The sequence below is a fragment of the Pogoniulus pusillus genome, chromosome 11 (assembly GCF_015220805.1).
Source record: "Pogoniulus pusillus isolate bPogPus1 chromosome 11, bPogPus1.pri, whole genome shotgun sequence".
Classification (NCBI taxonomy): domain Eukaryota; kingdom Metazoa; phylum Chordata; class Aves; order Piciformes; family Lybiidae; genus Pogoniulus; species Pogoniulus pusillus.
The window spans coordinates 12,805,554-12,833,543 of NC_087274.1; the positions used below are offsets into that span (position 1 = coordinate 12,805,554).

The 27,990-nt window shown below is 51.6% G+C and overlaps 1 protein-coding gene and 1 long non-coding RNA gene across 2 annotated transcripts; one reads left to right on the top strand and one right to left on the bottom strand.

The window, feature by feature from the left end:
• Positions 1-102: 102 nt before the first annotated feature.
• Positions 103-27,990, bottom strand: FBXW10B (F-box and WD repeat domain containing 10B). The gene is made up of 13 exons (XM_064151830.1): positions 27,942-27,990; positions 26,544-26,909; positions 25,401-25,610; positions 25,173-25,300; positions 19,169-19,303; positions 18,324-18,436; positions 16,479-16,682; positions 14,986-15,107; positions 13,454-13,602; positions 11,734-11,876; positions 8,277-8,435; positions 6,265-6,458; positions 103-1,170 (listed from the first exon to the last, which is right to left on the bottom strand). Exons 1-13 carry the CDS (start codon positions 27,988-27,990, stop codon positions 227-229), a joined length of 2,916 nt encoding a protein of 971 aa, XP_064007900.1. The 3' UTR covers positions 103-226.
• Positions 20,288-21,544, top strand: LOC135179374 (uncharacterized). Its single transcript, XR_010303993.1, has 3 exons — positions 20,288-20,342; positions 20,554-20,695; positions 20,888-21,544. It is a non-coding gene; the product is annotated as an uncharacterized LOC135179374 (long non-coding RNA).

The window sequence follows — 27,990 nt, forward strand, 5'->3', positions numbered from 1 at the left end:
CACTTGAGCCATATGTTGATCTCTATTAGTGTCAAGCAGTGCAGGGGCTGTCCTAACAGCAGGCCTAGCAAGACAAAGCCAGGAGAAGATTCAGACCATTCATTGCCTTGAGAAACAGCCAAATATATCAATAATAAGTGTTGGGGAAACTTGCAGTGGAGATGTCTTTTGTACTTGGAAAGCAAAGGGATCAGATGGTGGTTGGGCATTGGTCTGAGCAGTGGCCTCAGTTGAATGTTTTAGAGCCAAGCTCAGGAGCAGCTGTTTTCCCCTCCCCAGTGAAGGAGTCTGTAGGCAAGCCTTTAACTTTCCTCAGCCAAGCCCTCCTGCGTGCTCTCTGCTGATCTTCTCTGAGCTTTGCCTGGTGAGCCTGGTACTCAGCTGCAGCAGCTGCCACGTTCTCCTCCTCCTGCTTCCCCGTCAGAAGCCTGAACTCACAGCTGCTGTGAGAGAGGTCTCCAGCACATGGACAGAAGACTGATTTCCTCCTGGAAGTTGCTTCGTTTGGCATTTGGGCCATTATGACACGTGTGGATTTGATCAGTTTCGAAGAAGCCATAAAGGGATCATTGAGCTCAGCCTCATCTTCAGGGAGAGGAGAGACATCACTCTGCTCGCTGGGAGCTTTCTCCCCTCGCAGCAAACCGCAGGTCTTGGGACGCACGACGGAGGGAGGAGGGATGGAGGACTTCACAGCAGGTCCATACAAAGAGTGTTCCAGCTTGAGCTGCAGCATTTTGGTTTCGAAGGGCACAGAAAATCTTGTCACAGTCGAAGAACCACTGTGTGGTTTCACAGGCTGGAGCTGGGCTGCCTGATCCCTCCTGCTTAGCAGAGAGGTTTTGTGGCTCCACTCCTCGCCAGGGCGGTGATGCTGATGTTCCCGTGGGAGTCTCCATGGAGATCCCAATGAGGCTTTCCTCGGAGATTTCCATGGAGATACTAATGAGCTTTGCTCTGAAAGTTTCCCTGATTCCCTGCCTCTTGCAGTGTTCTTAACACCAGGGCTGCCTTGAGCTGCCTTCCTGGTCTTCTGCAGCATGCTGACAGTTAAGAGGAACTTGTAAGGGGATATTGAACAAGAGGAATTTTTTCTCTTCTGCTGCTTCCAGGCAGCTTCTGGCCTGGCAGCATCTTTGGAGACCCAGACATCGTGCTTGGGTTTGGCACCTGCTTCCAAAGAAAGGAGAGTACAATTAAAGTCAAGGATGGGTTTTTGATTGCTGTGGGCAGTGTAGTGCTCTGAGTGAAATCAAGGAGGGGTGCTAGGTTAATGCAGACAGCCCAAGGTTACAGTCATAGAATTGTTTCAGTTGGAAGAGACCTCTAAGATCATCCAGTCCGACCATGGACCAAACACCACCATGGCCATTCAAGCATGTCCCAAAGTGCCATGGCCACACCTTTCTGGAACACCTCCAGAGATGGGGACTCTGCCACCTCCCTGGGCAGCCTCTGCCAATCCCTGACCACTCTTGCAGCAAAGAATTTTTTTCTCAATCTCCAACCTAACTCTCCCCTGGCACAATTTCAGGCCTTTTCCTCTTGCCCTATTACCTGATATTAGGGAGAAGAGACCAACCCCCAGCTCTAGGAAGCTACAAGCCAGTGGTGCCCCTTTCAGTTTGTTCATCCTTGGCCTCACTAGTGACACTGCCTGCACCAGAGGTAACTCCTGATCAGAGCTCCTTGCCATGGTCTACACAGGTCAAATTAAAGTCAGATTCTGTAGCGTGTTCTATTTCATAGAGTCATAGAATGGTTTAGGTTGGAAGGGACCTCAAAGCTCATCCAGTTCCAACCCCCTGACATAGGCAGGGACACCTCCCACTAGAACAGGTCGCTCAAGGCCTCATCCAACCTGGCCTTGAACACCTCCAGGCAGGGAGCAGCCACAACCTCCCTGGGCAACCTGTGCCAGTGTCTCACCACCCTCACTGCAAAGAACTTCTTCCTAACATCCAGTTTCAATCTCCCCTCTGCCAGTTCAAACCCATTCCTGCTCATCCTATCACTACAAGACTTTGTCAATAGTCCCTCCCCAGCCCTCCTGGAGCCCCCTCCAGATACTGGAAGGCCACTCTGAGGTCTCCTGGAAGCCTTCTCTTCTCCAGGCTGCAGAGCCCCAATTCTCATAGCCTGTCCTCATAGCAGAGCTGCTGCAGCCCTCTGAGCATCTTGGTGGCCTCCTCTGGACTGGCTCCAACAGTTCCATGTCCTTCTTGTGTTGGGGGTATTTGTGGGTAGATGACTTGGTATCTAAACCATGGTTTCCAGAAGGAAGGAGGTTCACAGAGTCAGAGTATGCCAGGTTGGAAGGGACCCCAAGGATCATCTATTGCAGCCTTTCTAGGTGATAGTCTAGCTGAGATGAACTGATATGCCCTATTAAGCTGAGCTGTGAAACTGGCCAGTGCAGGGGAATCCACCACATCCCTTGGGAGGTGATACCAGTGTCCAGCTGTTCTCATGGGGAAACATTTCCTTCTGGAGTCCACTGGGAATCTCCCCAGCAGTAATTTGTCCCCATCCCCCCTTGTCTTTTCCATGGGACTCCTTGCCTAAAGAGAGTCTCCATCCCCTTATTAGGCACCCTTTATGTCCTGGCCCATGGTAGTAAGTTCTCCCCTAAGCCTTCTCAAGGCATAACAAGCATGTTCCCCACTCTCTCTCCCCATGCACCTCTTCCTTGTCCCTGCAGTTTGTACTCTGGGAGAAAGCTTTCAAGACAATTCAGTTCGTGCTGGAAATCTTTGAAGCAGTCAACCCCAGAGCCCCCTTTGAACCATTCCTACTCACAGCTGCCTCTGAACTTTAAACCAGGAGCCCTGCTCCACAGCTAGCTCTGCCCCTCAGGGGATGGAGGGAGTGACCTGTTGGGTGTGACAGACACATGCTGATGGATTGTGTGGCTATGCCCTTGACTGAGAGCTAGCTGTGGATCACGACACAGGCTAAGTCACTGGGTCCCAGGGCCTTGCCACAGGGATTCATTTGTCACTTGGCTTTGCTGTGTGACACTATTCCCATGCCTCTGCTTTGCAATTCTGCTCTTCCAGACTGGTGACCTGAAACTTCTGCTCTCCAGAAATGTGTTTCAGAGACCATCATGTTGCAGTTCTGGAGTGTACTGCAAAGCAAGTTCATGGAAACTACTGCTTGTTCTTCCATCCCAGAACTTAACATCTACATGGGACCCAGCATCCTCAGGACAAACACCAGGAGTCTGGGATTAAACTTCCCAACTATGCAGCTCTTCTGATGTAGGAGTTCAGAGTGTGTCTTAACTTTTGTGATCCCAGCAGCTTCTGAATTGTAAAATCACAAAGCTGATCAGAGGGCTGGAGCATCTCTCCATCAAAGACAGGCTGGGAGAGTTGGGACTGTTCAGTCTGGAGAAGAGAAGGTTCCAGGGAGACTTTAAAGTAGCATTTCAATATCTGAAATCTCCTACAGGAAGGCTGGGGAGAGACTGTTCAGAAAGGCCTGTGGTGACGAGAGGCCATGATTTGAAGCTGGAGCAGGGGGGATTTAGGTTGGACATTGGGAAGAAGCTCTTTAAAATGAGAGTGGTGAAACACTGGAACAGGTTGCCAAGGGATATGGTCGATGCAATCCCTGGAGACATTCAAGATCATCCTTGATGTGGCCCTGGGCAGCCTGCTCTAGTTGGAGGTGTCCCTGCTGACTGCAGGGGGTTGGATGAGATGACCTTTGAGGGTCCCTTCCAACCCAATGCAATCTGTGAACCTGAGAAAAGTTAACTTGAGAAAGTTGCCATCTGGCTGCAGAGTGTGCTTGTGACCTGGGTGCTGTCCCATCAAGTTTCAGGTTGTCACTGAGCTCAGTTTACACAGGATTTTTTTAAAAGCTGTTTTTCTAAGGTGCCATGGTCTAGCCTTGAGCTCTGTGGTAAAGGGTTGGACTTGATGATCTGTGAGGTCTCTTCCAATCCTGATAATACTGTGATACTCCTATTGGTTAACTACCAACTACTTGAGTAAATCTTGTGCAAAATTCTCCTGCACCTGATAAAGAAATCAAGAGTAGAATAAGGATACACAAAAAGCCTCCTAGACACCAGAAAGCTAAAGCCTCATAAAGCTGAGCACTTCATTGCTCCAAAGCAGCCTCTCTCTCCACCACAGGCTCTGTTAAACCCAGACCAGGCCTGGTTTCTGGAGCCCCTCACCTTTAAGCCACTCAGTGACCCTGGAGAAGAGAAAACTGAGAGGGGATCTAATAAATGCTTGAAACTATCTGAGGGCTGAGGGTCAGGAGAGGGGGGACAGGCTCTGCTCACTTGCTGCCTGCACAGGACAAGGAGCAATGGATGGAAGCTGCAGCACAGGAGGTTCCAGCTCAACACAAGGGGGAACTTCTTTACTGTAAGGGTCCCAGAGCACTGGCACAGGCTGCCCAGAGAGGTTGTGCAGTCTCCTTCTCTGGAGCCTTTCAAGGCCTGTCTGGATGTGTTCCTGTGTGACCTGAGCTAGATTGTATGGTCCTGCTCTGGCAGGGGGGTTGGACTGGATGATCTCTTTGTGTGTCTCCCAACCCCTGACATCCTGTGATCTGAAGTTCCCTTGTTGGAAGAGTTATTGCTCTGCACAGCTGTGAAGAGCCTCCATCTGGAGATGAGCAGAAACTTCTTTGCCAGAGGGTGCCAGAGTCCCAGGGCAGGCTTCCCAGAGAGATTGTGGAGGCTCCTCTGGAGAGAGTCCAATGGAGGCTACAGAGATACTGAGAGGCCTGGAGCAGCTCTGTGAGCAGGAAAGGCTGAGAGCCCTGGGGCCAAGACTGCAGAAGAGCAGCCCCGGAGGGGATCTGAGAAGTGCTCAGCAAGATCTAAAGGAGCTGGGGAGGGGGTGGCAAGAGGCTGGGGCCAGACTCTCATCAGCAGTGCCCAGTGCCAGGACAAGGGGCAATGGGCACAAGGTGGAAGCCAGGAGGTTTCATCTGAGCAGGAGGAGAAACTTTGTTGTGAGGGTGCTGGAGGCCTGCAGCAGGCCCCCCAGAGAGGTTGTGGAGTCTCCTTGTGTGGAGAGCTTCCAACCCCATCTGGGCATTGTGTTACTGAACAAGTTGCTGTGGGTACCCTGCTTTAGCATGGGGGTTGGACTGGATGATCCCTTGCACAAGCTGACTTATCTTGCATCCTTATCACAAAGCACAAACCACAGGGACAAGAGAGAGGTGCATGGTGGGGAGGTGGTGAGAAACCTTCTTTCTGGAAGCCATGGTTTGCATCCCAGATGATCCAACCCCCACCACACAGAAATTCTGCCATTTCAAATACAGAACATCACAGTGTTGCACATGAGAGGTGCCTGCTTCTGTGCCCTTTCACTCCCCCAGGGTGGCAGATCCCACCTGCAGCTGTCCTCTGGCTTTCCAGAGTGTTTTTGTAATGAATAATTCAAGCACTGAATCAGCAGCAGGTTTCTGTGCACACCAGCTGCAAGGATATCAATGCCACCACTGATTGCTCTGCCACTTGGTTGAGGAAGCAACAGTTGCTGCCTTGACAAATGTGCTGAGTTTACTTCAAACCTTTCTGCAGAGGCACAAAGGTTTTTGTGGAAGCCTGGAAGTGAGACAACTCTTGGAATGCAGCAGCACATCTCCCAGACTGTGTTTTGAAAGTTTTGTGGGTGTAGATTGACTCAGGTGGAGGTAGGGTGTGCCTGGAACTGTTCCTGGCTCACTGACTTGGTTCATGGAGGAGAGGGAACTGCTTGTGAGGATACAGTAAAGGCTACAAAGGTGAGGAGGGAACTAGAACACCTCTCCTATGAGGAAAGGCTGGAGGACTTGGGCTTTTCAGAACACCTTTTAGCCTCCTTCTTCAAGACTGAAGGAGGATCTTATCAGTGCTGACCAATACTTCCAGTGTGGGTGTCAGGAGGATGGGGCCAGTCTAATTCCAGTGGCTGGACAAGAGGCAACAGGCACAAGCTTGAGCATAGGAAGTTCCATCTAAACATGATGAGGGACTGCTTTGAGAGTGGCAGAGCACTCAAATAGGCTGCCTAGCAAGGTTGTGGAGTCGCCTTCTCTGTAGAGCTTCCAACCCAGCTGGGCATTGTGATGCTGGGCAAGCTGCAGTGGGTGTCCTGCTTTAGCAGGGGGGTTGGACTGGATGATCTGCAGAGCTCCCTTCCAACCCCTTTCATTCAGTGATTTCAGAAACTTCCAGTGTACTGCAGAGGCTGTAGGAGGTACTTGGAGGTGCTCCAGAGGTTTTTGGTGACTGGTCAGTACCTTGTGTCTCCCCAGTGAGGCGATGCAGCTGATCCAGGCCATCCTGTGATTGCTGCAGCTGAAGCCATTTCGCTCTGTAATTCCCAAGGCACTTTTTGTTCTTCCCCATCTCTCGGTCAGTGCCTAAGGTATAGTCCCACCAGACCTCCTCAAACTCGTACAGCAACAGGCTGCTTGGAGTATTGATCACCATCCTGGGGAAGGCAAAGTTGTTACCAGCACAGAGGTAACCCAAGGGACTGTTTGCTTCTGTGCAACACAGCCCCCAGGACACTTAGATCTGAGATCATAGAATGGTTTGGTCTGGAAAGGACCATCTAGTTCCAACTCCTTCCCACCATGGGTAGGGACACCTCCCTCTAGACCAGGTTGCTCAAGGCCATAGACAACCATCACTTGTCTGAGGAAGCAGCAGCAGTTAGTGCCATGACTTGGACACTGCACATTTTAACTCAGACCCTAGAGGAGCTCCGTAGGGCTCTGCTCATCCATCTCAGTGATGAAAACAGATCATTAGGATGAAAACTGCCAGGAGTGGCTCGAGATAGACAAAGGCAAGGCAAGCTCAATCTGGAGATACCATATTAAAAGGGACATTTAAACCCAAGTCATAGATTGCACCAGGCTAGAAGGGTCCTTCAGGAGTCATAGAATGGCTTTGGTTGGAAGGGACTTTAGACATCTACTCCAACCCCCTGCATGAGCAAGGGCACCCTCTACTAGCCCAGGTTGCCCAAGGCCTCATCCAACCTGGCCTTGAACACCTCCAGGGAAAAGGCATCCACAACCTCCCTGAGCAACTCATTCCAGAATCTCACCATCTCATACTGAGGAACTTCTTTGTAAGATCCAATGTAGCCCTGCTCTCCCTTGGCTTCAAACCATTGCCCCTTGCCCTATCACTAGACACTCTTATGAAGAATTCCTCTCCACCTAGTCCAAGCCCTCTGCAGTAAACAGGAGAGGTCTGCACTCAATCTGGTTGGGATGCAGTTGCTTTCCTTAGCAGTTCATGCATTGCTGTAGTTTGGAGTTGGGACCAAACCAGCAGCAGCAACACATCAATTCTGGAGTTATTGCTTCCCCGGGAGCTGGGAGCAACCCTCCACTTGGAGGAGCAAAGTGAGTGAACATGGAATGATTTCCCACTGTTGGCTTGGTAAAGAGATGGTAGGTGAGGGAAGAAAGGCACTCTCAGGCATGGCCTTGATTCTCCAGCTCCTTAAGACATTTGGGCTCTGATCTGGATTCTCTCTACTCTGCCTTAGTGAAGCCCCATGTGGAATACACATCCAGTTCTGGGCTTGGCAGTTCAAGAGGGGCAGGGATCTACTTGAGAGAGTCCAACAGAGGGCTAGAAGGATACTGAAGGGACAGCATTGCCTGATGAGGAAAGGCTGAGAGCCCTGGAGGTGTTCAGTCTGGAGAGAAGATGACTGTTAGAGGATCTGATCAATGTCTGAAGACTGGGGGTCAGGAAGGAAGGGACAGGAACAGCCTCTGCTTACTTGTGCCCTGGGACAGGACAAGAAGCAATGGATAGAAATTACAGCACAGGAAGTTCCACCTCAACATAAGGAAGAGCTTCTTGACCATAAGGGTCCCAGAGGACTGGAAGAGGCTGCCCAGAGGGGCTGTGGAGTTTCCTTCTCTGAAGACTTTCTAGCTCTTCCTGGATGTGTTCCTGGGCAACCTGTGCTAGATTCTCTGGTCCTGCTCTGGCAGGGAGGTTGGACTCGATCCCCAGAGGTCCCCTTCCAAACTCTAACATCCTGTGATCCTGTCAATTCAGCTTCACAGTTGGGTTGGTATCATATCTGAAAGTTACCTAGAAAGATGAAAACATCCATCACTGAATGGAGTAAGAAAGTCTCTTTTCAGCCCCTGCTAACACCAAGGGATCATCAGAGCAGCTGCTGGGCATTGTAGCCCTTCAGAATACACAGTTCTTTAAGCCACAAGGTCAGCTGCCTCGTTAGGCTCAGAGGCTGATGGCAGCTGTCATCACCAACCTGCCTTCTGCCACACAGAAAGAGCAGACAGGGTCCCCTCCGCCGCTGGCTGTCAGCACTTTGAGGCAGCTTCCAGTCAGGTAGTTGAATACACGAATCTTCCCATCTGCACAGCCACTGATGACTCTGAGGTAGAGGAACTCCAGAGACAGGACTTCCCTGGCAACACAACAGGTAAGGGTTGGTTATGTTCACTGTGCCATCAGCTACCTCCCTTCTTGGGAAGATGCAGTGATCTGCTACCAGTGACAGGATAAACAGAGTTGCTGATCAAGATTTGATTAGTTTAGATTAGGAAAGAACCTTAAGAGCATCAGTTCCAACCATTAGCCCAGCACTGCCAGGGCATCGCTAAACTGTGGTGCTCAGCACCACATTTATACAGCTCCAGGGATGGAGACTCCACCGCTGCCCTGGGCAGCCTGGTCCAGGGCTTGACAACCTTGCTGAGAAATGAATTGTTCCTCATGTCCAGCCTAAACCTTTCCTGGCACAGCTTGAGGCCATTTCTTCTTGTTCTGTTGCTTGTTCCTTGGGAGAAGAGACCAATCCCCCACCTGGCTCCAGCCTCCTTTCAGGGAGCTGTAGAGAACAAGGTAGTTTCTCCTGAGCCTTGCTTTCTCCAGGCTGAACAACTCCAGCTCCCTCAGCAGCTCCTCACAAGACTTGTGTTCTGCATCCTTCACCAGATTTGTTGCTCTTTAGATTCTCTCCAGACCCTCAATGTCTTTCTTGGAGTGAGTGGCCCAAAACTGACCCCAGGATTTGAGGTGTGGCCTCACTAGTGCTGAGAACAACCCTATTTAGCATGCCTAGCAGTCAAGTCACTCCATGTCCCAACCAACCAACCCACCCAGCATGTCCTCATAGCAACCAATATGGTTCTGGCCATCTGCTGCATTTTGTGCTTCATTTCTGTGTCTAGAAGACATGGCAATGATGCTGCAGCTGGCACAGGTCTGATGTACAACTCAAGTATCAAAAGATGCCACAGCACAGCTGGAGGGTGTCAGGAGGTAACTCAGACACCTCCAACACACCCATGGTCTACTCAAATAGAGTCACAGAGTGATTTAGGTAGGAATGGACCTGTAAGTTCCAGCTCCCTCCCATTAGCCCAGGCTGCTCCAGGCCTCATCCAACTGACCTTAAACACCTCCAGGCAGGGGACATCCCCAACCTTGGTTCCCATGACACAGTGCCTAATGCTCTTTTAAAGATGAAGACTGTTGAGAGTGAGGATATTTTAAACCTAGCACTGATAATTAAGGCATTTTCTTACCCAATAAAACTGACATTTCCTTGACATTCAGCAGACTGTTGCTGACAACCTGGAACACAACTAATCATCACTTAGCATGGCAAAAAGCTATTAGGCATCCCCCTGTCAACTGAAATCCTGAGCCCCATCACAGTCACCACAGTGCTTTGACCTGGCTTAACACAGTCAGGATTTCACCTCCTACTGACTAAAGCTACTTTTAACTTAGTCACAACACAAGACAGGGTTTTAGCCACCCTGACATAAAAGAGTGCCTCTGAGATGTCAGTTTCACTCCCTCTTCCTCGGTGGGGACTCTCAGACGTTCTCTCCATGCTCATTCAGTGCTTCTCCAGACCTCCTGTAGATTCACACCTGGAATTTTAACAGTTTCACAAGCACACAGAAAGAAACAGCAGAACAAAAGGGAACAAGGAGACTTATCCACCACCTGTGAGTGATATTATGGCGCATGTCAAGTCAAGTCAAGCCCTGCATAGCCCTACCTAGCCGGGGGGCCAAGCAGGCCCCCCGGCCTTTTGAATCCCCTCCACCACTCACCCAGTGCACACCATGGAGGACTCACCAGTGGTGATAGGAGGAGGATCCCTCTGCCCAAATGGGCAAACTTGGAGCTTCTGCTTCTCTTGGGGCCCATTAAATAGTGGAGTGGTCAGGGAGGGGAAAGTGGCCACAGCTGGGGTGGGAGGAGACTCCAACAGAGCCCAGGTGCTCTGGGTTTGGGGAGATTCCAACTGAACCCAGGTGCTCTGGGTTTGGGGGAAAAAGGAGAGTTACAGTATGGGGTGGGAAACAGATACAGTGGAAAAGGGGAGGTGGTGCTGAAAAGAGGGAGATGGAAAAAGATGAGGATGGAAAGGTGGGGGAAAAGGAAGTAGATGGGAAGGAAGGAAAGGAGAAGAGGAAAGAGAGGAGATGGAAAGAAAAAGAAGAAGATGAGGGAAAATAGGAGATGAAGAGGAAAGAAGGGAGATGTGGGAGAAGGGACAGTAAAACAATAGTAGTAAAGCTGCAAATGGGACTGCAGTGTTTGCACTGAAGCAGCCTTGTCATCACCAACCCTTTGTCTGCTACCACTGGGAGCAGTAACCAGCCATCTTCACCAGCTCACTGTGTTGGCTGGAGAAGAGCAAGTCACAGCTGTCTGAGAGGAAAGAATGAGGAAATAAAAGAGGGAAACTAAGAAATAAAAATGAAAAAGGAAAACAAATAGAAATGATAAATACCCAAAGCCTGAGGGCTTTCAGCAAGTTCTGCATGGGCCAGCAATGTGACCTGGTGGCCAACAGAGCCAGTGGCATCCTGGGGTGCATCAGGAAAAGTGTGGCCAGCAGGCCTAGGGAGGCTCTTCTCCTCTAGCCTGCCCTAATGAGACCACACCTGGAATACTGTGTCCAGTTTTGGGCTCCTCAGTTCAAGAGGAACCTGCTAGAGATAGTCCAGTGGAGAGCTACAAGGATGATTTAGGCTTTTGAGAATCTTCCCTATGAAGAAAAACTGAGAGCCCTGAGGCTGTTTAGTCTGGGGAGCAGAGAGCTGAGAGGGGATCTGATCAATGTCTGAGGGGTGGGTGTCAAGTGGAGGGGGCAGCACCATGAGCAAGTCGTAAGGACCAGTGCTTGTTCAGCACCTTCTTGCCTGCATGGGAGGGAACCTGCACCCCTGAGCTCCTGCCTTGTCCTAACATGTCCCCTGGTCACACGCACAGCCTGCAGTCTGGGCACTGCCAAGGCTGGGAGGCATCACAGGGACATGGCTTTCCCTCAAAGAATGAAGGCTGAGACTGCCAGGTCTCCTTTCTTGCCACAGGAGCATCACACTGCCCAGAGGCTGCTGTGCTCTGGGTGTTCAGAGGTTCATAGAAAGGGTTGGGTTGGAAGAGGCCTTCAAGATCATCCAGTTCTAAGCCCCTGCCATGGGCAGGGACACTCCCCCTAGCCCAGGCTGCTCAATCCTCATCCAGCCTGGCCTTGAACCCCTCCAGACAGGGGACATCCCCAGCACTGGTTGCCACCACATAATGTAGGATGATGGTTTAAAGATGAAGGCTGTTGAGAGAGGATACTTGAAACCCAGCACTGCTAATTCAGGCATTTTCTGACCCTGTAAGGCAGACATTTCCTTGACAGTTTTAGCAGACCATTGAGGACAACCTGGCCCACAAGCAAAGCTCACTTAGGGTGGCGGAAGGCTATGAGGCATCTCTTCAGCTTCCCCAGCATGCTCCATCCCATGACATATCCATCGCTGCTTCCTGTCACTAGGTGCCACTGATCAAAGGTCAAGCACTTAACTGGGCCTTGGTGCCCCTGTAATGTCTGTGAAGGAAGACAAAGAGGTGCAGCACTGTCAGCAGTCTGAATGCATATGTGACAGGATATCTCATGGACAGGGACTTCTGAGAAGGGCTTGGAGTGCCAGGTCAAGGGGCAATGGCTTCGAGCTGACAGAGGGGAGACTGAGACTGGAGATGAAGAACAAATTCTTTCCAGTGAGGGTGGGGAGACACTGGCACAGGTTGCCCAGGGAGGCCGTGGATGCTCCCTCCCTGGAGGTGTTCAAGGCCAGGTTGGATGAATCCTTGAGCAGCCTGGGCTAGCAGGAGGTGTCCCTGCCCATGGCAGGAGGGCTGGAACTGGAAGATCTTTAAGGTCTCTTCCAACCCAAACCATTCTATGAATCTACAACTCATCCAGTTCCAACCCTCCACCTGCCATGGGCAGGGACACCTCTCACTAGACCAGGTCACTCAAGAGGGCATCCACAATCTCCCTGGGAACCTTTTATCTCTCCAGATGGAAGCCTCATTCCTGGAAGTCTTTAAGGCCAGGCTGGATGGGGCTCTGGACAGCCTGATCTAGTGTGAGGTGTCCCTGCCCATGGCAGGGGGTTTGGAACAGGATGATCCTTGAGGTGGCTTCCATCCCTAACAGTTATTTACGATCCCTTCCAACCCAAACTATTCAATGATTCCCAACAGCAGCCTCATATATTGGCCTTACTGGGTGTAACTATGGGCCACCCACATCCCCTGGGGATAGCTGTTGGTTTAGTAGACACTAAGAAGAAATATTCTGAGCTTGTGGGTGATAATGAGCTCCTGGCATGGAATTAACATCCATGTTCCATCTTTAGAATGTCCTACTGCACCAACACCTCTTATTTAGCTTTACAGAGTGATTCTGAAGGCATAGTTCATGTTTTGGGCTATCCCATGAGACCTTCAACCCCAAGGGCTGTCAGTCAAAGCCTTCCACCCTCTTTCCAGGCTCTGAATGTTTCCAGAGAAGCAGAATTTAATGTCTATGCAGAGAACAAGTAGTGATGGACATTCAGTGATGGGTTAACATTGGCAATCCTTTGTAAATCAGCTTTTGTACTGTTTGCTTACAAAGAGTTTCTTTTATCAGTTTCTCATAGAATCATGGAATTGTTTGGGTTGGAAAAGCCCTCTGAGATCATCCAGTCCAGCCATCCACTCAGCACCACCATGGCCATCAAACCAAGTCTCAAAGTGCCATGACCACAGGTTCCTTCAACACCTCCAGGGATGGAGACTCCACCACCTCCCTGGGCAGCCTCTGCCAATCCCTGGCCACTCCTGCAGCAAAGAAATTGTTCCTCATCTCCAACCTAACCCTCCCCTGGCACAATTTCAGGGCATTTCCTCCCCTATCACCTGAGACTAGGGAGAAGAGACCAACTCCACCTCACCGCATCTCCTTTCAGGGAGGTTTGGAGAACAATGAGGTCTCCCCTGAGCCTCCTCTTTCTCCTCCTACATTGCCTTTGGTTGTGTTTTGGGGATTATTTGAGTTATAAAGTCTGAGAAAAACCAGCACTAAGGCATCTGTGACCATTCAGCACAAAGTTACCCAGCTAAGAAGAAACTTACCTTGATAAGAGCGCCTGTGTCAGCATTCCAGACTTTGACCATCCCTCTCTCACCACCACTGATGATGTGCTGCCCACCCATTTTAGCTGCCAACACAGGACTGCCATGCCTCAGGGTCCTCAGACATTTCCCAAGTGCCAGGTTCCACACTGTTAGGGAATAGTAGAAATATACATCCCAGAGGTGAGTGTTGCTGAGTAGAACATCAATGAATACCACTGTTGGAATTCTGCAACATCCTCATCAGTGACCTGGATGAAGGGATGGGATGGAATGACTCTTCAGGCAGTGTGCTGATGGTACCACACTGGGAGAAGTGGCTGGCACCCATCAGGCTGTGCTGCCATTGAGTGAGACCAGGCCAGGCTGGAGAGCTGGGCAGAGGGAACCTCATGAAGTTCAACAAGGGCAAGTGTAGGGTCCTGCATTTGGGGAGGAACAACCTCCTGCAGCAGTACAGCTGAGGGGAGACCTGCTGGGAAGCAGCTCTGCAGGGAAGGACCTAGGAGTCCTGGGGGACAAGTTCCCCATGAGCCAGCAATGTGCTCTTCGGGCCAAGAAAGTCAGTGTGGTCCTGGGGTGCATTAACAAGAGTGTGGCCAGCAGGTCAAGGAAGGTTCTTCTCTCTGCTCTACCCTTGTGAGGCTACATCTGGAGTCATGGGTCAAATTCTGTGCTCCCCAGTTCAAGAGGGACTAGGAACTACTGGAGAGAGTCCAATGGAATCTACAAAGATGCTGAAAGATCTGGAGCAGCTCTGTGAGGAGCAAAGGCTGAGAGCCCTGGGGCTGAGAGCCTGCAGAAGAGCAGCCCCAGAGGGCATCTGAGCAATGCTCAGCAAGAGCTAAAGGACCCATGGGGGACAAGAGGCTAGGGCCAGACTCTTCTCAGTGGTCTCCAGGGACAGGACAGCAGCAATGGGCACAAACTGGAAGCCAGGAGGTTCCACCTGAACAGGAGGAAAAACTTTTGTTGTGAGGGTGCTGGAGGCCTGGAGCAGGCTGCCCAGAGAGGTTGTGGAGTCTCCTTTGGAAAGCTTCCAACCCCAGCTGGGCAATGTGATGCTGGGCAAGCTGTTGTGGGTGCCCTGCTTAGCAGAGGGGTTGGACTGGATATCCCCAGAGGTTTCTTCCAACCCCACCATGCTGGGATTACTGCTACACCTTGTGCCTGCAGCTTTGCACAGGTCCAAGTGTTAGCTTAAAAAGCTTAATTACATGGCAAAAAGTTTTAATGCAAGGCCCAGATCCCAGCTCATCTTCTTCATCCTTACTCTTTAAGTTCATGAAAAGGAAAGCTGTGGCAAAGCTGACAGATGACACTAATGTCCCAAGAGTTGGCCTGGCCCTCAAACCACAAAGCCATTAGAGCAGGGCTGATGATAATTGCTTCAGTGGTACAGAGACCATAGGTTGGGTTGTTCTGGAAGCAGAAACATCAGACACTAAAATTCCTCCCTCTGATGACACTGCCTGTGTCACCCTCCCACCTGCTCTGCCTTTGGCTGGACAGCTCCTAGCCTTGGCTCTCACCTTTCAGTGTCCCATCTCTGGCTCCTGACACAAAGTGCTCCCCATGTAAATCCAAGCAGGTGACTGTCATCCTGTGACCATAGAAGATTTTCAGGCAGTCACCACTCTGTAGATCCCAATATCTGCACAGGACCAACACAAGTACAGTGATTGACTTAGCTGATGGCTTCTTCATCTGAATCATTATTTCCCACTTAACAGGCCTAGGTTTTCTCCACTGCACACCAGGTTAAAATCAGGAGTCATTCTGCTGGGGTGTTGAAGGATCTGGAATGCTTAAGTCAGGCTTAGCATGGAGTTTTGACCCATAGACTGTGTTCTTTTGCCTCCAAACTGCCTGGAAATCACAGAATGTCAGAGGCTGGAAAAGATCTTATCTCATCCAGTCCAACCCCCTGCCAAAGCAGGATCACCTAGGGCAGGTCACACAGGAATGCATCCAGACAGGTCTTGAATATCTCCAGAGAGGGAGACTCCACAACCCCCCTGGGCAGCCTGTTCCAGGGTTCTGTCACCCTCACAGGGAAAAATTCCTCCTCATGTTTACATGGAACTTCCTATGGCTCAATCATGTTCCCATGGAACTTCCTATGTCTCAGCTTCTACCCATTGCCCCTTGTCCTGTCACTGGGCATCACCCAGTAGAGTATGACCCCCATCCTCCTGGCACTCACTCTATACATATTTATTGACACTAATGTATGTAAAAATCATCTTTGGAATGGCTGCCTTCACTCAACCTCAAAATGTAGAGTTCTATCAGAGGAGGTGTCCTCTTCACTGGCTTCTACCAAGATAAGAACATAGAGTCATAGAACTGCTTTGGTTGGAAAAGCCTTCTAAGATCATCCAGTCCAACCATCAGCCCAACCCCACCATGGCCATCAAACCATGTCCCCAAGTGCCATGGCCACAGGTTTCTTCAACACCTCCAAGGATGTGGACTCCACCACCTTCCTGGGCAGCCTCTGCCAATCTCTGACCACTCTTGCAGCAAAGAAATAGTTCCTAAAAATGGTGTAGTGGTGGACTTGACACTGTTGGGTCAGTGGTTAGACTCAATGGTCTTGGAGATCTTTTCCCACATTGATGGTTCCATGATTCTACAAGATGATTTCTGTTGATGTTACCTAGGGAACCCAAGGGCACCCCAAGACAACCTTCCCCCTTTTGGAGCAGAGAGGACAGGGCTCTAACATCCAAACAAAATGTTTACACCATGTAGGGGGTTGAAGCAGATGAGCTCTGAGGTCTCTTCCAACCTTTGCCGTTCTATGATTCCTATTTTATCATTGAGTACCAGCTGCAACTGGGGAACAACCTGTCCTAGGTGAGCAGGAGATGCATTCCCTTGGCTACTGTCCTTTCTTCAGTACTCTAGCAGAAGTGAAGGAAGGAGGATTCCTAAGGGTTGGAGTGGGGGGATCCAAGTTTCACTCCTCCCAGGTTAGCCGAGGGGCTGGTATGTGGGGGACAGCTCCAGCTCTGCTCACCTGATGCTGAGATCGTAGCCTGTGCTGAGCAGAAAACCTTTCTTCTCCTGGAGGAAGAGTGCCTTGATGCTCCCAGCATGGCCAGAGAGCAGAGGAGGCACTTCTCTCATCTCTGACATGTCAAAAAGCCTCACTTGGCGGTCTGCAGAGCCAATGGCCACCAGGTGCCCACCGTCATAATGGATCACTCTGCTTCGGTCTGTTCTGCAGGAGAAGCAGTGAGTGAGATGAGCTGCAGCCAGCTGACAAGGCACTGTGGGCCTGAGACTGTGGCAGGAGCTTCTCTGATCATAGAACCACAGAATGCAGAGGCTGAAAGTAACCTTGTAAACTCATCCAGTCAACACTCCTGCCAGAGCAGGAGCACCTGTACCAAATCACACAGGAACACATCCAAGCAGGTCTTGGATATCTCCATAGAGGGAGACTCCACAACCTCCCTGGGCAGCCTGTTCCAGGGTTCTGTCACCCTCACAGGGAAAAAATCCTCCTCATGTTTAAATGAAACTTCCTATGCCTCAGCTTCCATCCATTGCCCCTTGTCCTGTCAGTGGGCATCACCCAGCAGAGCCTGGATCCAGCCTCCTGCCACTCATCTTTGCATCTTTATAACCACTGCTGAGGTCACCTCTCAGTCTCCTCTCCCAGCAGCACAGCCCCAGCTCCCTCAGGCTCTCCTCCTAACAGAGATGTTCCATTCCCTTCAGCAACTTTATGTCTCTGCACTGGACTCTCTCCAGCAGTTCTATGTCCCTCTTGAACTGGGAGGCCCAGAACTGGACACAGTACTCCAGATGTGGCCTCACCAGGGCAGAGCAGAGAGATAGGAGAACCTCTCTCGACCTACTCACCACAGTCCTTCTTATCTGCTCCAGAATGGCATTGCCCCTCCTGGCCACCAGAGCACATTGCTGGCTCATGGTCAGACTCCCATCCACTAGGACCCCCAGGTCCTCTTCCCCTTCGCTCCTTCCAACAGCTCTGTCCCTGACCCATACTGATCCCTGGGGCTGTTCTTCCCCAGCTGCAAGACTCTGCCCTTGCCCTTGCTGAGTTTCATTCAGTTTCCCCCTGCCCAGCCCTCCAGCCTGGCCAAGTCTGGCTGAATGTCAGCACAGCCTTCTGGTGTGGCAGCCACTCCACCCAGTTTGGTGTCATCAACAAACTTGCTGACAGTGCACTCTGTGCCCTCAGCCAGGTCATTGGTGAATAGATTGAACAGAACTGGTCCTGGTACTGACCCCTGTGGGACCCCACAGGCCTCTCTGATGCTGGGTAGGACAGGAGGGGCTGGCCTCATGTTGTGCTGTAGGAGGTTTAGATGGGAAGGGGATCTCAACCACTGGAGCAGGCTCCCTGGGCAGGTGGTGGAGTCCCCATCACTGGAGGCATTTAAAAGCTGTGGTGCTGAGGGGCATGGCTTAGCATGGATTGGTAGAGTTAGAGAGTGATTGGACTCCATGAGTTTAAAGGCCTTTTCCAGCCCAAACAGTTCTCTGGTTCTGTGATTGTCCTCACTGAGCAGCCTGATGGTCAGGTCAATGACCTTCAGCAGATGGATCCTTCACAGGACACCACAGCCAAGGTCCCGAGCTCTGCATACTCAAGCATCTGGAGGGTGGCCTTGAAGAGGGGAGAAGGCTCCTCCCAGCCCTATGTCCTCTGTCAGTGTGGATTTCCCCCCCTTTGAAACCAGCCTGTCTTGGTATCTGTATAGAATGCTGGATGTGACACTCAGGATTTCCCAGCACTGCTGCTGAGAGACCCTTCTGGAGAAGGGTCCTTCCCACAGAAGGATCTCAGGGAGCTTTCAGAAGCTGCTCTGGGGCCCCACAGTCTGCTCACTGCTGCAGGAGGACACGGATGTTGTAGCAGCTACAGAAAACATTTCTCTCTTCCAGCTGGACTGTGTCAGTTTTGATATCGTGGTAGGCTGCCTGCAGGTTGTCTTCCTCCTCCTGATAGGAAAAGGGATAAGGGAAAAGTAGTTCAGAGAGGGAAGCATGGAATGGCATTTCATGGTGCCAAACATACCACTGTGGTCCTCACTCTCGTGGTGAGACCAATGGAGACACAAAGTGTTGGCAAGGAACCATTCTTTCCCGTGAGGGTGGTGAGACACTGGCACAGGTTGCCCAGGGAGGCTGTGGCTGCCCCCTGCCTGAAGGGGGTCAAGGCCAGGTTGGATGAGTCCTGGAGCAGCCTGGGCTAGTGGGAGGTGTCCCTGCCCATGGCAAGGGGATTGGAACTGTATGATCCTGAAGGCCACTTCCAAACCAACCCATTCCATGAATCTCTGAACACCCAGAGCAAAGCAGCCTCTGGGCAGTGTGGAAACAAGGGTTGCTCCTGTGGCAAGAAGGAAGACCTGGCAGTCTCAGCCTTTATTCTTTGAGGGAAAGGCCATGTCCCTGTAATGCCTCCCAGCCTTGCCAGCACCCACTCTGCAGGAGATGTGTGTGACCAGGGGACACGCTTGGACAAGGCAGGAGCTCAGGGGTGCAGGTTCCCTCCCATGCAGGCAAGAAGGTGCTGAACAAGCACTGGTCTTTATGATTTGCTCATGATGCTGCAAGCCAGAAGCAGGAGTGGGAGAGGAGGAAAGCAGAACTCACTGTCCTGCCTCCCAGGACCACCATGTCCCCTCACTCCCCAGATACTGGAGTGCAGGATCCAGGGAAGGCAAACACCTTCCAACCTACCTTCACCTGGCTTTCTGAATCGTTGTCTTTCACTGGGGTGACCTCCCCCTCTTCACCGAGCTGGGGAATTATCACCTTCACTACTTTAGCATAGTTTGGAACTGCTCCTCTAGGACACAGCCCCTGGAATAGAACAGCAGAGGCACCACAGTCACTGCAGAGACCACAGGAATGGTGCTGAGATGCTTTGGCATCTCCCTGGGACACTGAAGGTACATCCAAAGCAGAGCTGCACGCTCTGGGTTGTTGCTATTAAGAGACCTGGCTCACACTGGCTGCTTTGTCAGTATAAAGATGCAACTTCTTGGGAGAAAGAATCACTTTTTATTCTTCTCCAAACTCCAGAGGCTTCAGATTCTAATAAGCTGCAAAATTTCAAGGTCCTTCTCTGGTGAGTGCTCAGCATGTTCCGAATCCAAACCCTCTGAGATGAGTTCTCAGAGCATCTCTATCAATATTTAAGGTTCATTTTAAATGTGTGAAAAATTCCAGTAAGTCCTCACTGCATGCTGGGACAGAGCTATCTGTGCTCTCTTCATAAATCAAAGCATGCAAAGGGCCCAAATCTTGTGTCTCTTGGCCAGGCTGCAGAGTTGGGCAGAGGGAAACTTAGGAAGTTCAACAAGGGCAAGTGAGAGTGATTGGCATTGGAATGGGCTACACAGGGAGGCGGTGGAGGCACTGTCCCTGGAGGTGTTCAAGAAAAGCCTGGATGAGGCACTTAGTGCCATGGTCTGGTTGACTGGATAGGGCTGGGTGCTAGGTTGGACTGGATGATCTTGGAGGTCTCTTCCAACCTGATTGATTCTATGATTCTAAGTGTAGAGTCCTGCAGCTGGGGAGGAACAACCTCCTGCAGCAGGGGGGTCCCTAGGGGGGACCAGCCGGCAAGTCCCTTCCTCACCCCACATTGCATTACCTCCTTTCTTCCCCCAAACCCAGAGCACCTGGGTTCAGTTGGAGTCTCTCCAAACCCAGAGCACCTGGGTTCAATTGGAGTCTCTCCAAACCCAGAGCACCTGGGTTCAATTGGAGTCTCCTCCCACCCCAGCTGTGGCCACTTTCCCCTCCCTGACCACTCCACTATTTAATGGGCCCCAAGAGAAGCAGAAGCTCCAAGTTTGCCCATTTGGGCAGAGGGATCCTCCTCCCATCACCACTGGTGAGTCCTCCATGGTGTGCACTGGGTGAGTGGTGGAGGGGATTCAAAAGGCCGGGGGGCCTGCTTGGCCCCCCGGCTAGGTAGGGCTATGCAGGGCTTGACTTGACTTGACATGCGCCATAATATCACTCACAGGTGGTGGATAAGTCTCCTTGTTCCCTTTTGTTCTGCTGTTTCTTTCTGTGTGCTTGTGAAACTGTTAAAATTCCAGGTGTGAATCTACAGGAGGTCTGGAGAAGCACTGAATGAGCATGGAGAGAACGTCTGAGAGTCCCCACCGAGGAAGAGGGAGTGAAACTGACATCTCAGAGGCACTCTTTTATGTCAGGGTGGCTAAAACCCTGTCTTGTGTTGTAAGTAAGTTAAAAGTAGCTTTAGTCAGTAGGAGGTGAAATCCTGACTCTGTTAAGCCAGGTCAGGGCAGCAGATGTCTATGATGGGGCTTGGGGTTTTACTTGACTAAGCTGCCTGATATCCAGAGGCTTTTACAACCTGTTATCTCAAACCTGGTCTGTTTCTGCTTCTAACTGTGCTCATTTTCACAGGGACTAAGCCATCTCAACCTCCACCACTATGGCTGCAAGCTGCAATTCTTCCTGAAGATTGTTGGGAAAATCTATTGACTTGTTCTCAGGTGGAGCAAGATCTGAAGCTACTGCTCAGGTCCTGCCCCAAAACCTGGGAGTCTGTTTCTCAGTGTTCTTCTGCACTCCCTAAGACTAAGAGGCTTATGTGACTTCAAATTCCAAAGCACTAACAGCAATAACAAATGTTAGGTGCTGACTGGAGTCAACTAGACAAGATCTTCCCTTGGCTGCAGCCTGGGTAAAGCCTCTTGCCTAAATTCAGGCTGGCATATGAAATGCCATTCTCCTTCCCTGAAGGATAAGGCTTGTTCCAAGGGGCCTGGTACCATCACTCCCAACTTCTGTAAGGGAATTCTGATGGTTCATTGAAACTATCTCAAAGGTAGCATTTTCCCACTGCAAATGTTATGCTGCCAGTCAAGAAACCCAGTGCAGCTTTACACAGCACACTACCCCAGACACCATGTACCCAGGGAGATCAATCCCCAGCCTGAAGAGGAAGATGGGAATGTGATAAACTTGAGTCCCACTCTAAGCATTTTGGACAGACAAGTGCAGCTCAGTGTTCCATGAATCATTAAATCAACCAGGTTCAAAGAGACCTGTAAGATCATCCAGTCCAACCTAGCACCCAGCCCTATCCCATCAACCAGACCATGGCACTAAGTGCCTCATGCAGGCTTTTCTTGAACACCTTCAGGGATGGTGACTCCTCCACCTCCCTGGGCAGCCCATTCCAATGCCAATCACTCTCTCTGGCAACAACTTCCTCCTAACATCCAGCCTAGACCTCCCCTGGCACAACTTGAGACTGTGTCCCCTTGTTCTGTTGCTGGTTGCTTGGGAGAAGAGTTCAACCCCACTTGGCTGCAGCCTCCCTTCAGGTAGCTGTAGACAGCAATGAGGTCACATCTTAATAGTATTTCTTTGTCTCCCCCCTTCTCTCCCTTATTCTGCCACTTAACAGACATTTCTATTTTGTCTCTACTTGAGGGGACTGGGTCTTAGGTGTATGTAAAACAGATTTTTTTCTTATATTTTAAAACAAGAAAGTTGGCTGTCCAGGCTCTGATTACAGAGAAAAAGTCTGTTCATTGCAGCAAAGAACTCTTTTAATACCAAAGAAAGCCACCAGGACACTGGGTTGCATCAACAGGGGCATCACTGGCAGAGTTAAAGAAGTCTTGTCCCACTCTACTCAGTGCTGGTCAGACCACATCTGGAGAGCTGCCTGCACTTTTGGTTCCTGCTGCATGAAAAATAGATGTGGATGGGCTGGAAAGTGTCCAGAGAAGGGCCATAGGAATGATCAGGGGACTGGGAAACCCTCTGCCCTGTGAGGGGAGTCTGAAAGAACTGGGTCTCTTCAGCCCAGAGAAGAGAAGGCTGAGGGGAGACCTTATTATCATGGACCAGTACATAAAGGGTGGCTACTGAAATGATGGAGACTCATTTTTTGCGTGGAGACTCATGGAAAAGACATGGGGTGATGTAGAAAAGCTACTGCTGGGGAGATTCCCATTGCACTCCAGAAGGAAATGTTTCCCCATGAGCACAGTCAGACACTGAAATCATCTCCCAAAGGAAGCAGTGGAGCCTTCCACACCAGACAGTTTTAAGACTCAAGGTGCTGAGCCAGCTCACTTGGGCTCTGCCATTGCCTGGAAAAGTTGGACCAGAGGATCCTTGGGGTCCCTTCCAGCTTGGCATCCTGTGAAAACCCAAGGCACCTAAACCCCTCTAAAGATTCAGTAGGGCAAAAGTTACATTCCAGGAGTCTGAACTAATAGTTCCTTTTCTTGCCCCCTGTGGACACTGTCAAGCATTTCTCTGGATTTGTAGCCTTCAGCCAGATGAGTTGAGCTAACCTGCTGTGTACCAAGCCCTGTGAGATTGCTTGAGACCCACAGGAGCAAGCAGGGGCCCATTCCAGTGAAAATGAGCAAACAGGAATGACAACAATAAATCCTGAGGCACTCATTCTTAGCTGGTTGGAGTAGATGTTCTCTGTCTCAGTGAAAGGTAGAAAACTGAGGTACTCCCACAGAGGGTTGGGCTTGATGATCACAAAGGTCTTTTCCAACCAAAAGGATCCCATGGCTTTCAGGAAGACTAAAGATTAAGTTCCCAGCTTGTAGGGATGTGAAGGGGGTTCCCCACCACAGGCACAGGAGTTCCCTTCTTACTCCCAGGAAACACAGAATCACAGAATTAATGAGGTTGGAAAAGACCTTTGAGAGTGAGTCCAACCTATTGTTTAACACCTTCTAATTAACTAAGCCATGGCACCAAGTGCCTCATCCAGTCTCCTCTCAAACACCTCCAGGGATGGGGACTCCATCGCCTCCCCAGGCAGCCCATTCCAGTGCCAATCACTCTTGCTGTGAACAATTTCTTCCTAACATCCAGCCTGAACCTGCCCTGGCACAGCTTGAGGCTGTGTCCTCCTGTTCTGTCCCTGGGTGCTTGGCAGAAGAGACCAACCCCACCTGGCTACAACCTTCTTTAATGCAGTGGTAGAGAGCAATGAGGTCTGCCCTGAGCCTCCTCTTCTGCAGGCTGCACACCCCCAGCTGCCTCAGCCTCTCCTCACAGGGCTGTGCTCCAGCCCCTCACCAGCATTGTTGCTCTTCTCTGGACATGTTCAAGCACCTTAACATCTTTCTTAAAGTGCCCAGAGCTGGACACAGCACTCAAGGTGTGGCCTGACCAGTACAAGGACAGAAGGACTGCCCTGGTCCTGCTGGCCACACTATTCCTGACACAGGCCACTGTGCCATTGGTCTTCTTGGCCACTTAAACACACTGCTGGCTTATGTTCAGTTACTATCTACCAGCACCCCCAGGTCCCTCTCTGCCTGGCTGCTCTCCAGCCACTCTGTCCCCAGCCTGTAGCACTGCATGAGGTTGTTGTGACCAAAGTGTAGAACCCCAGCACTTGGACTTGTTAAAACCTAATGATTACAGAGATCAGAGGAATCCACCATGAGTGGCTTGGTGCTCTATATTTCATGGAAGGATCTTGGATGGAAATCATAATCAACCTCCTAAGTACTGGCTGTTCATCACACAACATTTGTAAGAGGCTCCATTAAACAGATACCAAAATGGAACAAATGGGGAAAGCAAATGCTCCATCTTGACTAGAAGGAGAAAGTAAGTGAAAAGTGATTTGAAGAAGGGAAAGGTAATCATAGAATGGTTTAGGTTGGAAGGGACCTCAAAGATCATCCAGTTCCAACCCCCTGCTGTAAGCAGGGACATCTCCCACCAGAACAGGCTTCATCCAACCTGGCCTTGAACACTACCAGGGAGGGAGCAGCCACAGCCTCCCTGGGCAACCTGTGCCAATGTCTCATCACCTCACTACAAAGAACTTCTTCCTAACATCCAGTTTCAATCTCCCCTCTGCCAGTTCAAACCCATTCCTCCTCATCCTGTCATTACAAGCCCTTGTCAATAGTCCCTCCCCAGCCCTCATGCAGCCCCCTTCAGATACTGGAAGACCACTCCAAGGTCTCCTGGAAGCCTTTGCCTTAACAAGCAGCACATTCATGGTACAAGTCCTGGTTAATGGAGGACAGAGAAATGCCATCAAAATATCATTTTGGACCTGGGAGTGCCGGGGTACAATAAGTCCCTTGTGAGCCAGCAATGTGCCCTCAGGGCCAAGGATGCCAATGGTATCCTGGAGTGCACGAAGAAGAGTGTGGTCAGCTGGGCTTCTCTGCTCTGGCCTAGTGAGATCACATCTGAAGTTCTGGAATCCCCAGTTCAAGAGAGCCAGGGAACTACTGGACAGAGTCCAGTGGAGGCTACAAAGCTGCTGAAGGGCCTGGAGCAGCTCTGTGAGGAGCAAAGGCTGAGAGCCTGGAGAAGAACAGCCCCAGAGAGGATCTAAGCAATGCTCAGTAAGAGCTAAAGGAGCTGTGGGGTGTAAGAGGCTGGGGCCAGACTCTTGTCAATGGTGCCCAAGTGATAGGACAAATGTCTGCTGGAGAGATTCTGACTGCACACAGGAGGACAATTCTTCACCACAAGGACAAGCAGCCATTGGAATAATCTCCTTAGGGAAGTGGTGATGTCCCCAGCGATGGCCATCTTTAAGATTCAGCTGTCTCAGCTTGTCTAGACAAACGTTTTGCCAAGAAGGGTTGGACCAGATCATCCTTGAGATCCCTTTCAAGCTAGTGCTCAATGATTCCGTGATCTAATGGCTCAGACAGTGGCCCAGGCAGCATACCTGCAAATATTGGATCTTCTCCTGCACCATGCTTTGACACACACGTTCCTTCTCCACTGCTCTGGCCAGGAAAGCCCAGAATCTGTTCACAGCAGCACAGGCCTTCAGGGATTTTTGGTCCAAAAGCCCTGAGGAATGAAAGGGGTAGGCTGTCTAACCCCTGCTCACACCAGAGACCACTCGTTACCCTTAGAAGAAACCACCCTTGGAAAACCAGAGCAGCTTTACCCAGGATGGACATGGCCAGGTGGGATGGCAGGCAGCGAAGGAAGTCCTTGGGCTGGTTGGCATTAGAAGGTGGCTGGTGAGGTGCAGGAACCACAGTGACATTTTGGTTGTTTAGGGACGGAAGAGGTGAGCTGATCTCTGCATCAGGATGCTCCTGGATGCAGCATTTGGTGTTTGAGGACTGGCAGCATGTTCCTGGTGGCTGACGTCCTAGAGAACAGGGACATGGACAGTCTTGTAAAAGCTTTGGTGGGTATAAACAGCACTGTCCCCAACCCACACTCTGCCTGTGTCCCACCACCCCAACACAGCATCCTGCCTGCTCCAGTGTCCCCATCCAGAACTCTGTCTGCATCCTGCCCACTCCTGGCCTTCTCCACTGACCCATTTGATGGAGTCATAGAATCACAGAATGGATGGAGTTGGAATAGACCTCTGGAGATCACCCAGCCAGGATCACAATGGCCAGGTGGGTTTCAAATCCCTTCAAAGAAGGAGGCTCCACAACCTCTCTGGGCAGCCTGCTCCAGGCCTCCACCACCCTCACAACAAAGAAGTTTCTTCTCCTGTCCAGATGGAACCTCCTGGGTTCCAGTTTGTGCCCATTGCTCCTTGTCCTGGCACTGGGCACCACTGACAGGAGTCTGACTCCAGCCTCTTGCCCCCCACCAATGCTCCCCCTTGCTGAGCATTGCTTAGATGCCCTCTGGGGCTGCTCTTCTGCAGGCTCTCAGCCTCAAGGCTCTCAACCTTCACTCCTCACAGAGCTGCTTTAGGTCCCTCAGCAGCTCTGTAGCTTCCATTGGACTCTCCCCAGTAGTTCCAAGTCCCTCTTGAACTGGGAAGCCCCGAACTGGGCCCATGACTCCAGATGTGGCCTCACAAGGGTAGATCAGGGGGGAGAACCTTCCTTGACCTGCTGGCCACACTCTTGTTAATGCACCCCAGGACCCCACTGACATTCTTGGCCCCAAGGGCACGTTGCTGGCTCATGGGGAACTTGTCCCCCAGCACTCCCAGGTCCTTCCCTGCAGAGCTGCTCCCCAGCAGGTCCCCCCTCAGCTGTAGCGGTGCAGGGAGTTATCCCAACGCCCTGCCTGCTCCGTGCATGTCCCACTGCCCCCGGCCCACTCCGCACCCCACCTGTAGGTGCGGGGGCTGCAGCAGCAGCAGCGCCCACAGCCACGCCGGCTGCTGCCCGGCGCGCAGCGGAGGCGGCGTCCCCTGCGCGTCTCTGCCGGCCCCTGGCGTTCTCGGGCTTGATCGAACGCAAAGCCATTCGTCCCCGGGTGCCGGGCAGAGGAGCAGCCGCCGGTACCGTCCCCGGCCCGGGGGAAGCTGTCGGGGCCCGCGGAGCGCCGGACCCGCCGTGCGGCGCCGCTTCGGGCTCCTGCCGCCCGTGCGCCGCGTCCTGGCTGCTAGGAGACAGCAGCGCCCGCGGGCAGCCCCCCCGGCGCAGGGCAACGCCGGCGGCTGCCGAGGAGCCGCACAGCTCGTCCCGTCCGACCCCTGCGGGCAGCAGGGGCGGCTGCAGCTAGAGCGGCTGGCCCTACAGCTGAGCTGCGGTGGTGCCAGCCGGGGGGCATCCTCGGCCCTGAGGGCACATTGCTGGCTCTTGAGGGACTTATTGTCCCCCCGCACTCCCAGGCCCAAAGTGATGCTGTGATGGCATTGCTCTGTCCTCCGTTAACCAGGACTTGTACCATGAATGTGCTGCTTGTTACGGCAAAGGCTTTGAGGAGGCCTTGGAGTGGCCTTCCAGTATCTGAAGGGGGCTGCATCGTTCACCTCTCTGGCCAGCCTGGGCCAGGATATCACCACCCTCGGGGTCAGGCAGTTATTCCTTCTCTCCAGCCTGAATCTCCCTCTTTGAGTTTCAAACCATCCCCTCTTGTCCTGCCACAACAGGTCCTGCTCAAAAGTCTGTCCCCAGCTTTCTTCTTGCCCCCTCGAAGTGCTGAAAGGCCACCAGAAGGTCTCCATGGAGACTGGGTGATCTTGGAGGTCTCTTCCAACCTGGTTGATGCTATGATTCTATTCTCCTCTCCAGCTGAACAAGCCCAGCTCTCTCAGCCTGGCTTCTACCCCTTCCAGCATTGCTGTGGCCTCCTATGGCTCCACTCCAACAGGTCCCTCTCTGTGCTGAGAACTCCAGAGCTGCCCGAGTATTGCAGGGAGGGATCTCATCAGAACACAACAGAGGGGCAGAATCTCCTCCCTGTCTCTGCTGCCCACCCTGCTGGGAATCAGCCCAGGACAGAGTTGGGGGCTTGGTGCCAGCTCATGTCCAGCTTTTCACCCCCCAGCACTCCCAACTCCCTCTCCACAGGGCTGCTCTCCAGCCCTTCATTCCTAGCCTGGACTGACAGCAGGATTTGCCCCCATCCAGGTTCAGGACCTCATGAGATTGACACAGGCTCGTTTCTCCAGTTTGTGCAGGTCCTCCTGGATGGATTCTGCTCCTCAGAGATGCCATCTGCACCACTCAGCTTGGTCCCGCCAAACAGCAGGGTGCTGAGATGAGTGCTGCCTCTCCCTTACCTCTGTCCAGGCTGCACAGGTGGAGAGTGCTCAAGCAGGGCAGAGGCAT

What these genes read in the sequence shown, in the direction of transcription:
- FBXW10B (XM_064151830.1), bottom strand. Translation starts at nt 27,990, where the DNA reads ATGCCTCTGCCCTGCTTGAGCACTCTCCACCTGTGCAGCCTGGACAGA. An exon ending in AGAAGATCCAATATTTGCAG is followed by an intron (nt 19,304 to 25,172) that starts GTATGCTGCCTG and finishes GTTCTATTCCAG; the next exon opens with GGGCTGTGTCCTAGAGGAGC. An exon ending in TTCTGTGTGGCAGAAGGCAG is followed by an intron (nt 6,459 to 8,276) that starts GTTGGTGATGAC and finishes TGCCTTCCCCAG; the next exon opens with GATGGTGATCAATACTCCAA.